The sequence below is a fragment of the Seriola aureovittata genome, chromosome 24, assembly GCF_021018895.1.
Source record: "Seriola aureovittata isolate HTS-2021-v1 ecotype China chromosome 24, ASM2101889v1, whole genome shotgun sequence".
Classification (NCBI taxonomy): Eukaryota; Metazoa; Chordata; class Actinopteri; order Carangiformes; family Carangidae; genus Seriola; species Seriola aureovittata.
The window spans coordinates 12,144,405-12,158,541 of NC_079387.1; the positions used below are offsets into that span (position 1 = coordinate 12,144,405).

Here is a 14,137-nt window from a genome sequence, read left to right on the forward strand (position 1 = left end):
GAGATGGAGGGAGCTGGAGGGAGATGGAGGGAGATGGAGGGAGATGGAGGGAGATGGAGGGAGATGGAGGGAGCTGGAGGGAGCTGGAGGGAGCTGGAGGGAGCTGGAGGGAGATGGAGGGAGATGGAGGGAGCTGGAGGGAGATGGAGGGAGATGGAGGGAGCTCTTTAATGGATCATCAGAAGAGTTTGGTGAAAAGCCCGAGACTCAGTCTAGAGTCTAAAACAGACAGACTACTTCTGATTGAAGTAGATTTTTTTAGATTTCATATTTTCATTAGCTTTTGTCAGACACAGGGTCCTTGAAGAGTTTCCTGGGGTCCCTTCACTCATCCTCAGGCTCTTCCAGGGTCCATGGGAGGGAAGTGTTCTGGTGGTCCTGAGACACGAGCAGGGATCCTCAGGCAGATAGGTGTTGTTGAGTCCTTGAAGAAGGGTTCAAGGGTCCTTCCAGGTGCACGAGGAGCTACAGCAGGGCCTTGAAGAGCTTTTGGGGACATGTGAAGGGTTTCCAGGGGCCAGTACTGTTGCCATGGTTACCCACAGTTCAATGCTGAGTGCAGATTTTTACTACCCGTCCCTCATGGAAGGCTTTCAGAGGCCCTGAGCTGGTCTGGTTGTCATGGAAACGCAGCTCTGAGTCCAGATTGGGGTCTCTGTGTGTATTTTAAACTCTCTGTAATCCTGCTGGACCCCATTCATTAAAGCATGGGGGGGTGCTTACATCGATCAGAGTCCTCGTCTGATCTCTACATCACACACAAGGTTTCAGAAACATGAAACATTAAAGTTTGTTAATTATAGATTAAATATTTATACATATATTTGTTAATAAGCAGAAGCCCAGCCCCCCCCCCCGCCACTCTGTTACCTCACAGCTCTGTGATTGAGGCCGTCACACCTGCAGCTGATGACCACACACAGGTAAACACAGTCCTGAAGAAGCAGCTGCACAGGTAGACAACGTGTCTCCATGTTTGTCTGAGTCACAGATGAAAAGTGTCAGGACTCAGACTCAGGATGAAGTCATGTTTATGATCCTTGAAAGTCTCAAGGCTCAGTGATGGAGAAATGTATCAATGAATTATCAATAATAATAATAATATTATCATCCTTATTATTAGATTATATTATCATTATTTTTATATGAAGTGTCGTCCTGCCTGCACATCACTGAATGACCTTGATTTTAGCCTTTACCAATTAAACTTCCTGTACATGATTGAGCAAATAGAAAAAACAATCAATTATAAAAGATGATAAAAATATATTCACAGAATATAACATCAAATATTTACATCAGTCTTTGTAATCCAGATCTCCAGGAAGACCAGGATGTAGCAGAATATCACCTGGTCCCACAGGGAGGTACAAGACATCTTCAGATGTCCTTGGTTCAAACTGGGACACTGTCCATCGTGTCCACAGAGTCCTCAGTTCATGAGACATGGACAGACTGGACAGGAGGTTTCTGGGTCTTCACACGAGTTCACATTGGGACGTTGTCCGTCGTCCCCGCCGAGTACTCGCTCTCGGAGGCGTGGACGAGCCTGGCGAGCCCCGTCCTGGTGGAGTACCTGAAGATGAAGGCCTTCATGAGGTCATAGTTGTAGTTCCTGTTGAGAACGTTGTAGAGGACGGGGTTGACGCAGCAGTGGACCAGAGACAGACACTGTGTCAGGTGCAGCGCCACGTCCAGGAAGTTCTCCAGCTGGCAGCTGAAGGGCAGGACATGGAGCAGAGACAGCGTGTCCAGCACAAGAACGGCGTGGAGCGGCAGCCAGCACGCCAGGAACACCACGATGTATGCCAGAATGACACGGCGCTCCCGGTCTGAGCTGGGAGGGACGACCCCCGCCAGCAGCAGGTAGAAGACGGCAATGACGGGGAAGGGGACGGCAAAGCCGAGGATGATGAAGCTGAGCTGGACGCCGACCATCCAGTCTCTCGGGTCGCTGGGTGGATAAACCGGCCGACAGACAGCGCCCTCATGGTGCAATGACTTGACCGCCTGGAGGAAGTAGGTGTCGGGGGCGGAGGCCGCCAGCGCCAGCAGCCAGACCAGAACACAGACCAGCCGCCGCAGTAGCTTCTTCCTGCGGCTGATGGGGAGGTCGGCCAGCAGCCTGATGGAAAGGTAACGATCAACGCTCATGCAGGAGAGGAAGAAGATGCTGCTGAAGAGGTTGACACTGAAGACCAGGTGGGTGAGTTTACAGACGGCCTCGCCGAACGGCCACTGCCCGCCTTGCAGCAGCGACGCCACCCACACTGGCAGCGTGGCCACGACGCACAGGTCGGCCACGGCCAGGTTCAGGATGTACAGATGCGTCTCTTGGCGGTTCCTGTCAGAGCGCAGGTTCACCCAGACCACCGGGGCGTTGGCGGCGACGCCCACCAGGAAGATGAAGACGTAGAGGACAGAGAGGACGTGGAGGAAGGCGCCATGGCCGATTGCGCCTGAACAAAGCACAGTTTCCACGTGGGACAGGTTGTGGTGGTCAGCCGCCGTCAGGTTTAGCTCCTCCCACAGCTCCATGAGCTCGGTGAGGTCATTGGAGGTCAGACTCATGATAAGGATGTTGAACCTGGAGAACAGCAGAAGATCGATCAGTCCCTGCAGCTGTATTGATTATTGATTGCTGATCTCTGGTCCTGTGGAGGTTTCTGAAACAAAGAAGAGTCAGATATTTTTAATTTCACCATCAGGTGATGACCTGTAACCTTTGACCTCAGCCCTCACACTGACACAGTGAGAGGACAGGTGGTTGGACATGAACTCAGACAGTGATGGGACAATAACGTCTCTGTGGTCGTCAATGATCAATAACCTCAGTGTGATCAAAGCTGACAGAGCTGCAGTGTTCACGTCACCGTGACAACATAAATCTACTCCATGTTCACAAAGACCCATCTGTGTCACCTTCAACATCCCATAATAATCCTTCATATTCTTAAGCCTGATGACATCACTGAGTGCACAATAATAAAGTCAAGACGCTGCAGATATCTATCAATCAATGTTATTGATCATTTCCTGTCGTAAACAGACAGATGTTCCAATGAACAATGATCTGTTCTCACCAGACTCCACATTAAAACTAAAAATCTACATCTTATCTCTAATTCCGTATGTATCTTATAATTTGTCTCCAACAGTCAAAAGTTTTGAATATCAAACCTGAGTTATAAACCCTTGATGAATTACATTTCTGATCATCCTGATGTCTGCTGATCAAACATCAGATTATTGGCTCTGCTTCTTTACAACAGTTAAAAACCAGAGAAGAAGAAGAAGAGACCTGAGCCATCAGACAGACAGCTGGAGGAGAAGAAGAAGAGGAGGATCACTCAGCCTTTTACTGCTCCTTCACATTAAAATGAAAACTCCACAGGGCACTTCACACTGAAAGGTCACAACCTTCAAAATAAAAGTTTACTGTGGAGCTGAAACAATGATACAATTAGAGCTTCAGAAAAAAAGAGTTTAAAACTTTATCAGGTAAAACGTTAAGTTTGAATATTTAAATACAGTGGAAGTGATTTGTTTTTAAATACAGCACTTCGTGCTGCAGGTTTTCAGGTTCATGTTAATGAGCTCTCTCTCACACACTGGGACCACAGCTCCCACTCAATGTTAACCCAGTTTGTTGTTGACCCGAGACACCAGCAGAGAGGCTCCTGAAGTCACCAGTAAAACACCATAAACCACCAGAGGACACGGCCTGACCTCTGCCCGCGCCTCAGCATCAACAACACCGACAGGCCGCCATGAAAGACTCGCAGAACTCCGCTGTAAAATCTCTCAGTTTAAAGATTCTTTCCTTCTGGACACAGTTCAAACTGTCAAAACTCACAACCTGAGAAGTGAAAGAACAAACAGCACACACTCTTCACTTCGGCTCAGGTTTCATCACCATCACACACATGAAACGTCACTTTTCAACCAGGTTATTGTGAGCAGTAACAACAAGACTCCAGAGTGAGTGTGCAGGACCAGAGCTCAGCCACTGGGAGAAAGTGAAGTAGGATGGGTCTAATTTAAGCAGAATACACAATAAGACACAAATCATTACTAATAATATTTAAGTGTTCCTACGGAAGAGGACACGTCTAAACTCTAAAGAACAAAACATGTTAAAGGGAGTCTGCGTTAGTCTCACTGCGACAGAGCTGAGAAAATACGATGATTATTAGTAACTTATTATTTACTAATGTGTCTAAGAAATTGCACAATAAAGTAGAACATGAGCTAATGTCAACCTTTATGAACAATGTGGAGCTCCGTTATAAAATATTCAAATGAAGGTTAATGTGCTTAAAGACAAGCGCTAACAGCTGATAACACATGTATTACTTAGACTTCTCCGGAACAAACATGTCACTCAGGTTTGGTTCATCATCACAGCACGATGCTGCATATAAACTCCACTTTCACAACCTGGTTCGCTGTTATTCAGGCGTGAGAGCGGAGCTGGGACCGACAGAAATCTGTTGATAGAAGTAGAGATTTCAGTAAATGACGTGAAGTCTGGTGTGACGTGTCTGCCGAATACAACAGAAAGCGTCAGTGGTTGATAATAATATTTAATACGCCTACTTACAAAGTCATTTATTGGCTTGAGGGTCAAGAATCTAAAAACGACACCTTTTTAAGCGGAGTGTCGGTGAAAGTCGGACCCACTTGGTACCTGTCAAATCGCATTAAAAAGGACTTACACGTTCAACTGGAGGGTCGACGTCTTATTTTTGTCCTGCACTGGTTACGGTTGGTGTTTTGTCCGGGTCTGAGGCGGTCTGAGGGAGTCCCCCTTCACTTAGCAGTTTAATGACCAGCGAGGAGGAGGAGGAGTCCCGCTCTGATTTATGACGTTTCAGCTGCCGGACAGAAACCATTTAACCCACAAACAACACACACACACACACACACAAACACACACACACAAACACACACACACAAACACACACACACACACACACACACACACACACACACACACACACACACACACACACACACACTCCTCAGTTCATCTGACTGAGAGTTCTCAGAGTTCGAGAGGAAGCAACAACTCTCTCTCTCTCTCTCTCGCTCCTTTGATGGTCAGTTCCTCTTCTGCACCTTCTTCCTCCTCCTCCTCCTCCTCCTCCTCCTTCACTTATCATTCTTTCATAAATCCGAGAAGAAGACTATGGGTCCGCTGCACAGAAACAAGAAGAAGAAAAACTTGACTCCGACCAACACCATCAAATCTGACGTGTCCCGCTCCTGAGGTCCCACAGGTGGCAGGCGATGATGTCACACAGGTAAGCATTGATCTATCCTTGCTCACCTGATTACGCCCAGCATCACCTGTTTCAAACCTTGGCTGAGAGGCTGTGTTGGTGTTTCCATGACAACAGTCAAACTTCATTCACAAAAACAGAGAGAGAGAGACATACAGAGAGAGAGAGACACCTGTCAGACTTTTTAAATGAGGTTTGGCGACTGAACGTCCAACACATCATTTTATGCACTCATCTAATTAATGCTTATTAACATTACCCAGCATGCATTGTATCAAGGTTTAACTTCCTCTTGTGTCTCTGATGCTACAAACCGTCTGAATGTAAATATGGACTCTGAGACCTGATTCTAGCTGGTCCCTGAGGTCTGTGTGATCTGGATTCTGATCCTGACAGCAGAGACCTGTCTTCTTCTGTCTGAGTCCAGAACTTGACTGGTACTGGTCTCTGTCTTCTGGTCCTCAGCTCCTCTAACAGGAAATGGGCTGCGGCTCACAGCGCCCTTCAGGAACTTCTTCAGGATGATAAAAATAAAGGTTATTTTTTACTGCTTCACGCACTCTAGCCAACTGACGCTTTCACTCTAACTTTGAAGAAAAAGTGATTTGCACTCCTCCTTTGAGTGCTCACAGTGTGAAAAGTTTACATGTTATGTAAAAACAGTTCCTGTCTTTGAGGGAGCAGAAGTTTTCCTCCGTTTTATAGTTTGAATCACATTTCTACGTGCAGGTATGAGAGAGCTGGGTGACTCAGAAAAAAGGTGCAATTTTGTAGAAAAAAGGTGGGTTTCTAAAGAAAATTCCAATGCATTTCTAATGCATTATTTATTCCCAGTTTTTTGGGAATAACTTTGGGAAAAATTGGAATTTTAACACCAAAAGTCATAGCACCTCTTGTGGGATCAAGACGCACGTTTTGATGTATATATTACCGGGGTTTTCTCTCTCAGCTATTCTAGCTGTAGAGGAACGCCTCGGAGCTGAGCGCCCGTGGCACTAATGAGACTGCACTTTCAGATCTGCATCAGATTTATAAATGAATCTCAAATTTGTAAAATAAAATTGAATGTGTGTTATGTTCAGATTTAAGTTGTGCTAAACATCCTGTTTGTCCAGGTTTGGTTCATTCACAAGCCGCTCAGCAGGAGGAAGGCTCGAGCCACCAGAACCAATGAAGGAGAAGAAGGAGGAGGAAGAGGAGAAGGAGGAGGGAGGAAGAAAACAAGCAAAAAGGATAAAAACCAGAAGAAGAAAACAAAGAAGAAGTAGTGAAGTTAACATCAGTGTTTGAATTTAGTTTGTTAGAAAATCTTCAAAAACAAAAAGAAATGATTTTTTAGCTTTAATAATGATGATAATTACAATAATAATAATAATAATCACTAATGAAGAAGTGATAGAAACTTGCCTTTTATTCTGAAGGTATATTTAGATCGACACAATAAAAGTTGTGTTTTCTGTGATATTTGACGAGACACTGCAGTTCACCCATCAGCCACCAGGTGGCAGCAGAGGACTGGGAGACACACCTGGACATAATCAGTGTTTAATGACTGCAGTTGAGACATGAACATCACATCATTTCCCTTCCGGTCGCCTGCTGCTGCCGACACCGACATTCAGGTATTTAAGTGAACAACAGGTGAAACGTAGCAGAGCCTCATGAAAGAAAACGCACAACACATTTAAACTGTTTGTTTTCATGTGTAAAACTCTGATACGGCGGTCTGACCAAACTCCAGTCAAAATGTAGGTAGTTTACGTTCTTTTCCTCAGGAACTCTATAGGAAACAATTTAAGAGCTTTTATGTCTCAGTAGAAATCCTCAAATAATCCCAGACGAATTCTCCAGCAGACACCGAAGAGCAGCGGCGGGCCTTCAGGTGTCTGTTGGTCTTCAGGTGCAAACACGTCACCCACCGGGAGAGTTTGGTGTGAAGTCAAACTATCGCAACATTCAGTGCAGTGGAATGGATAATTAATTAACACGTCGTTGATTATTGAAAGCTCCAAAAACATTTAGCTACAATAGAATACAGGATTTTTAAATGGAGTTTGGTGTAAAGAACGCTGCCTCTGTAATTCCACTATGAAATATCAGAAGTTAAATTTATCAAAAGCCTTAATAATAATAATAATAATAATAATAATAATAATAATAATGATAATAAAGTATTTCAAACAGAGTTTAGTGTGAGGTTTGGACCTGTCTAACTGCACGATGAAATATTAGTTTAACGAATGATTCAGTGAATTGAAGAAGTTTAATTAAATTCTACAGAAAACTAAAAACAATGTAATGCAATTACAATAATTGTAATGAACGTTTGAAAAACTGCTTAAAGAAAAACCCATTCTGGTTATTATGTACACTGAAAAAAATCATTCTTTTGGCCTTGTAATTATAACCTTGATTATTTGTTTAAATTTTACAAGGAAATATTATTTCAGTGCTTTTACTTTAAAATGTCACCTTTTGTTTAATGTGTTACTTGATGTTTGTAATTATGTATCCTCATTTTGATTAGTAAATATTATCCTTCACTCCAAGTAATATTAACTTAACAACTGTATTGACAGTACAACCTGACATAAGCAAGTAAAATTTACCTGGGTAGGAGGTCAGCTTGCAATATTGCGCATGCGCAGCAGGTGAGGTCAGAGTGCGTGTGCTTTTGACTTCAGGCAGCAGCAAGAACAAGGTTCCTGGACAACACACCTGGACTGGGGGATCGTTTGGGTGCTCATTTGATGAGACAATTGATGGACGTGGACCCTTGGGGTATGTATATGATTAATTCACTTTTTATTTTTATGTTGGCTCGTCAGTGTTGGAATATTTTAGCCTGCTAGCTAGCTAGCTAGCTAGCAGGCTAAGGGCTCCTCCGCTCTTGCCGCGTCCGCGGACCGCTTTGGACTTGAGTCATAACGTACTTTTTCTGAGGTGAGCGGACACAGACACGCTTCTGAGCACAGGTAAACATGGCTACAGTGTGATAACTGTCCAGTGTGTGTGTTACACTGAACGTGAGGTGCCACTTCCGTCAAAGGTAGGGCGTTCCTGTTGTGATTTGAGGTCTGGTAATGTTAAAGTTTGCACAGAACGGAGGCACCATTTTGCTTGTTGATATTAGCCTGTTAGGTGAACTGACAACACAATGCCTGCTTTGTTCAGACTTCTCTTAAAACCAATAGGAGTTATTGAGCTGTGAACACTGCTGTGGTAGAGACTGTATCACTGTAATTGGTTTAAAATGTTTAAAAGATCGTTAAGGGTGTTAGCCGCGAAGCTAACGCTAATCGCGAACGGCGCTAGCGGCTATGCTAACCCAGGTATTGTCTAACATTGAGGCTAGCCAAGCTAAGTTGCTATCACTGCAGTAACATTAAATGCAGTTTGTTAGTGAAGCAGTGATGGCACAGTTGACTTAGGAGTCAGTGTGTTATAAGAGTATTTTATAAGAGTATAAGTTGCATCTGGATTTCTAGGTCAAAACAAAACAGTGATGCAAAAGGATTGTTTCCTCGGAAAATATCAAGTGTTTTTAACAACCTTCTGGGTTTTTGAAACAATGCCAGTTTATCATCTCTGAGAAAATACGATTGTTACCTCTGACCCAAATGTACACTAATACATGAAAGGCACAAAGTAGGGTTAACTTGAACTGAGAAAGATGTGAAAAGACATTTAATAACTTTAGTTAACCCTCCTGTTGTCCTCATTTTCTGTATACACCCCGTGTCCTCCGGGTCAAAATGACCCGTCTTCACTAAACCCCCAATATAAGCAGCTTAATTGAATTTAAACACCAAATTTCCTCTTGCTTGAAGAAAACAACTTGTCATTCACCACAAAATGTGTGAATACCTGAGTTTTCCCTCTTCACTTGTATTTCTATAACTTAAGAAAAGAAAAAAAATGTGCAAAAGGGAGTTTTGAGTTATGCATTTTTATTCATCCCAATGACTCAGTTTCCTTCTTTTCTTTCTCCAGTGAACAATTTAAGACAATCTACAATACAAAAATATGAAAAATAACATAAGACAGACATTAGCATCAGTGATTAGTATCAGTGTCACAGAAAACAGTCAAACAAATCAATAGTGAAAATCACTTTTATTACAAATATGAAAATAGATTCACTCTAAATGGAACGAGTTGCTCATCCACTGTTACGTCAGGCCCTGGATTGTAGAGGTAGGGCAGCCGCTCCACCCACTTGTCCCAGACCTCTCTTATGGCTGCAAGTTTGTCTGTCACACGTCTTGCTGGTCTTGACTCACGGTCATCAAATCGTAGCAGTCTTGAGTAGGTGTGAAAGAGTTTGAGTGGCATTGTGGCTCGGAAAATTGGCCTTCCACTCTCTGCATCCCATAGACTAGCTGCAGCCTCACCTTGGGACCTGTATACACCGGCTAAGATTAGCAGCCCTAAGTAGGCCTGCAGGTCAGTCTCATCCATCTTTTTCCAGCTGTCTCCATATTTGAGAAAACCCTCCAGATTTGTCATCTCCAGGATTATTTTTTCTATTGCTGGTGTGATAAACAGGTAGAATGTAGAGACAATGTCATGGGCATGAGAAACGGCATACCTTGTGGGTCCTGGGGTCACCTTTATGACGTTTTGTTCTGCATGCCTGCCGTGTTGGTCATATGCTGCTGAGGACCATGTTATTTTGCCATTTTTTGAAAGGAAAGTCTCTCTTTCAGCTTCAGGGTTTTCTTCTTCTTCTGAAGATGATTCATCATGCTCTGGGTTGTATTCCTCCCCATCTTCTTCTTCTGATACATCCTCCACTTCCTCTTCTGAATCAGAGTTGTCTTGCTGGACATCTGAAAAAATCAGCTCTAGAGCCTCTTCAACGTTATAACGCACACTCATGGCTTCAGCACAGACAGAATTCGGGGTCCTGTCATCTGCAGCACCTTTATAACCTCTGGAAATCCACAGAAAAAGAGCTCTGCAGTCTGTGACAACACCTTTGTGTTGTTTACATCTGCTACTGTCTTGTTCACGTTTACTAGTAATTAATCTGAGACTGATCATAGGCACAGCAGTCCGCGAGAAGACCACCTGATTTGTCTTGTTAACTTCTGCTACTGATTGATCTGAGACACAACTAAAACATTGTAACATTATGTGGTGTGTAAATAACTCTGTGACCATGATTTCAACTCTTTTTGCCTCACGGGTCATTTTGACCCGAAGACCATCTTTGTACCTTTTTTTGTACACCTTACATGGAAATGTGAATAAAAGAAACATTTCACTTTTTCCACTGTTGGTGCCAAATTAGGCAAAGTCATAAAATTTCAAGTTAAAAAAATATCATTTAGGGGATTTTTTTTTGGTTTTTAACACAGTGGCGGGTCATTTTGACCCGAGGACAACAGGAGGGTTAAGGAAAGAGGTTCTTGATGATTGTAAAAGTGTGGCAAAGGCTTGCCTGCTGCTGATGGGCTTTATCCATGCAATGAACCTGAGTTACCCACCAAAGTTGAAATACACATTTGAAGTGTTTCAGAAGCTCTTTCTTGAGCTTGACATCCTGAAGATGTCTCCCAAAGTCCGGGCTTTGCACAACAAACTCATATCATGAGATGACTGTTTTCATGCAAGTTTCTGAACCAACTGCATTGTTTAACTTGTGGTTCAGAGGAAATACTAGGTGGCTAGTAGGAATAACTAGTTAAAGAAATGTCCTGTTCTAAATGTTGAGCCTGAGCCCAGTTTGTGTATTCTGTTATGCTAACTGGCATATGGAATTGTATTGCAGGTAGAACACATTGTGAATGGTTACACACAATTGTTGGAGTTACCTTTTAAAGAAAGTAACATATTTCTAACTGCACTTTCATGTTTCTTGCAGTATTTGCACTTTATGGTACTTGCAGTTGTTTCACTTTAAAGTGATACCTTTAGGCATTTCATTGGACATTTTCTTTGTAAATGTTCTTGTCAAGGCTCTCTGACATACAAAGCATCAGAGGTCAAATGTCCCATTTAAAAATGTGTCAGAGCAAACAATAAACAGCCACACAGATGGCTTTTAGTGAAAGTTGTTCTTAAATTCTAACTGGCAACACTGTTTTGATATGTATCTGGTAATGCCAGCGCCAGAGTCAGTATGTTGGATTACTGTAAGCAGTGACCTCTTTCACCTGTGTTGGGAAATAAATTTACTGTTAAAAAGGTTATTTCATGTTATGTGTTTCTTATTAGAATTTCCAGAGTAAAAATTACAAAGAATTTCTGTGTGGAAATTGTTACAGAGTCTTTTTCAAGTAAATGTTAGTGAAATAATGCTAAATTGAGAACTTGGTCCAGCCATTTAAAAGCTTAGGAAAAAGCAAGTATTTTTTTACAGAAATTTGTAAGTAAATGCAGTGGTAGTCTGAGTAAATTTTACAGAAGGGGAATGAGTAAAATTTACTCATGAAAACAGAAATTTGCTAGTAATCTTTACAAGTGTTTCTTGGTTAAACTTAACACTTATTGGTATGTAGACTTTACTTGAGAATATCCTTAGTTAAATTTACTAGGAATTTGTGTGTGGAAATTGTTACCAAGGTTTTTTTTAAGTAAATCACACTGCACATTTTTTTCAGTGTATGGTGTGAATGAAGTTTGGTGTCAACTCTATCCGCTGTAACTCCACAATATAATTTGATCACAATATTGATTGTGTTAATAAACGATAGACACATAAATAAACGGGATTTTAAATGGAGTTTAGTGAGAGATAAACGAACAGAATAATATAATTACGTATTGTGTGATTACATTTCCGTGAAGGTTTTGGGGAAACCGTTGTCATGGTAACCACAGTGCCATGGAGGTTTTTTCTTGCCTGTATTGCAGTTGTTGACCAGCAGGGGGCAGTTACCGAATGTCAGGCTTGTTCATGTTGGTGGTGTTATTGAGAGGAAAGGAAGAGGCTTCTCCTCTTCCTGTCCTTGACCTTTGACCCTGACAGAGGAGAAGTTTCAGAAAAACTCTGCTCACTCAGCAGGACAGAAGGAAAGACACTTTCCTGTCTGACAGTCCGTCCCACTAGTTTGGATAAGAGTGAGACCTCCTGCAGCTGATCCACAGTCAAAAATGACTTTATATTAAAAACAAAAGAAACAGAATTATTTAAAAAAAAAAAAAAAAAAAAAAACTCATCTGCATTTATATTTACTGAATATCTTTCTTTATTAAGTGACCAGTAATAATAATAATAATAAAGATATAAAATACGTTTTTCATGACTAAATTTTAATTTCAGTTTAGTGTGAAACAAATTTAATTAATTTATGCATAAAAATAAAGTTTATTCAGCAGCTCACCACATAATAAAATTTGACACTTACGATAAAAGAATCATTAAAGAGTTCAATATTCACATAAACAATAAAGATGTAACGACTGAATTAAGGCAGAAGAAGAATTAAGTTCATGCTCGTCCATCAACCAGAGAAACATTTAAATAAAGTTTGAAAGTTTTTCAAATCAGTTTGAAAACATTTTATTTTGTTAAATGTGTAACAGATGATGTCATTGGGCTGTGACATCATCAGGCTCATCATCGTCCTCACAGTGTGGTGAACTGGCTCAGAGCTGCTCTCAGCTTATCAGCAATCTGACCAATCAGAGAGCAGAGATGAGATGACATCACACATCTGCACACCCACCCCACCCCACCCCTGCCCCGCCTGCTCACCTGTTGGTAGAAGGTCACCTGTTGTTCCAGGTAAAGCTGCATCACTCTGTTGTAGTCATAGATACGGTTACTATGGAAATGATTCATCTCAGCTGGAAGGACACAGGGGTTGAGTTACATACCGTGTGTGTGTTTCTGTCACAGGAGACTTTGGAGACAAATGTCCTCTGTTGTGTTGTATAGTAGTGTGTTGTTATTTATGTTGTGTAGTGTTGTTGCGTACTGTTGTACAGTATTGTGTAGTAGAGTTGTGTATTGTTGTATAGTAGTATTGTGTGTAGTAGTGTGTGTTCTGTTACCCTGCAGTGAGTAGCTCATGCAGCTGATTCGTTGGTTCATCCACTTCCTGTCGTTGTTGTTGATTTTTCCTGCAGAAACCAGACGATCCGCTTCTTTCACCTTCTCCACTGCAGCCTGAACCACACAGGTGAGACCACACCCCTTAATGACATGATCACAGCTCACCTGAAGCATCAACACCTTCTGATAACAGTAAACAAGACAGGTGATGGACATTTCCCTGTTTCAGGCTTAAAGTAAAACACAAAATTAAACTTATATTTTATATTTATTAATGTTTATAAATATTTGTTATAGATATTTATGTCTATAAAAGTTTATATTTTTAAATGTTATACATAAATACATGTTTATATATGTTTATATAAATATATATTTATGTTTAAAAAAAAAAATAGAAAAACTGGGATACTACACTGTAGTACTGCAGTACGCAGTACTGTAGTGTGTTGTACTGCAGTGTGTAGCACTGTAGAGTGTAGTACTCTAGTGTGTAGTACTGCAGTACCTTGTGTACAGCGATGATCTCTGGGAAACAGCTCAGTAAACCTTTGTACTCGCTGTTTGTCTCCAGCAGGAAGTGAAGATCCTTCTGAGGCTGCAGAGGTCACCAGAGGTCAGATAAAATGTATTTATATAGAAATTATAATTAAAAGTAATTTATTTATTTATTTATATATATATATATATATATATATGTGTGTGTGTGTGTGTGTGTGTGTGAGACCTGCTGTGCGACGATCACAGCGATCTCCTCATAGGTTTCTCCAGCAGCTGTCATAGCGTCTGTTAACGTCTCCTCTCCTGAAACAGAAATAAACAACTGTATAAAATGTGTCACTGACAG

At 41.7% G+C, this 14,137-nt stretch overlaps 2 protein-coding genes across 3 annotated transcripts in view; both read right to left on the minus strand.

Moving 5' to 3' along the window:
* Nucleotides 1–84: 84 nt before the first annotated feature.
* Nucleotides 85–4,916, minus strand: ackr3b (atypical chemokine receptor 3b). Of its 2 annotated transcripts, none has more exons than XM_056370150.1 (2): nt 4,719–4,916; nt 85–2,587 (listed from the first exon to the last, which is right to left on the minus strand). In XM_056370150.1, the coding sequence occupies exon 2, from the start codon at nt 2,569–2,571 to the stop codon at nt 1,489–1,491; it is 1,083 nt and encodes a 360-aa protein (XP_056226125.1). In that variant the 5' UTR covers nt 2,572–2,587; nt 4,719–4,916; the 3' UTR covers nt 85–1,488. The 2 variants fall into 2 exon arrangements, with proteins under 2 accessions (XP_056226125.1, XP_056226124.1); XM_056370149.1 differs by having other exon boundaries at nt 85–2,666.
* A 7,842-nt stretch (nt 4,917–12,758) lies between these two features.
* LOC130165276 (sorting nexin-9-like) overlaps nt 12,759–14,137 on the minus strand; it is an 8,234-nt gene continuing 6,855 nt past the window's right edge. Inside the window, exons 13-17 of the mRNA XM_056370389.1 lie at nt 14,018–14,094; nt 13,799–13,888; nt 13,290–13,404; nt 12,991–13,082; nt 12,759–12,909 (exon numbers count right to left, since the gene is read on the minus strand). Of these exons, the coding sequence (XP_056226364.1) occupies nt 12,862–12,909; nt 12,991–13,082; nt 13,290–13,404; nt 13,799–13,888; nt 14,018–14,094 (422 nt within the window). The 3' untranslated portion in view covers nt 12,759–12,861. The remainder of the gene's footprint in view (nt 12,910–12,990; nt 13,083–13,289; nt 13,405–13,798; nt 13,889–14,017; nt 14,095–14,137) is intronic.

Excerpts from the sequence above, each read along its gene's own strand:
- ackr3b (XM_056370150.1), bottom strand. The coding sequence starts at position 2,571 with ATGAGTCTGACCTCCAATGACCTCACCGAGCTCATGGAGCTGTGGGAG.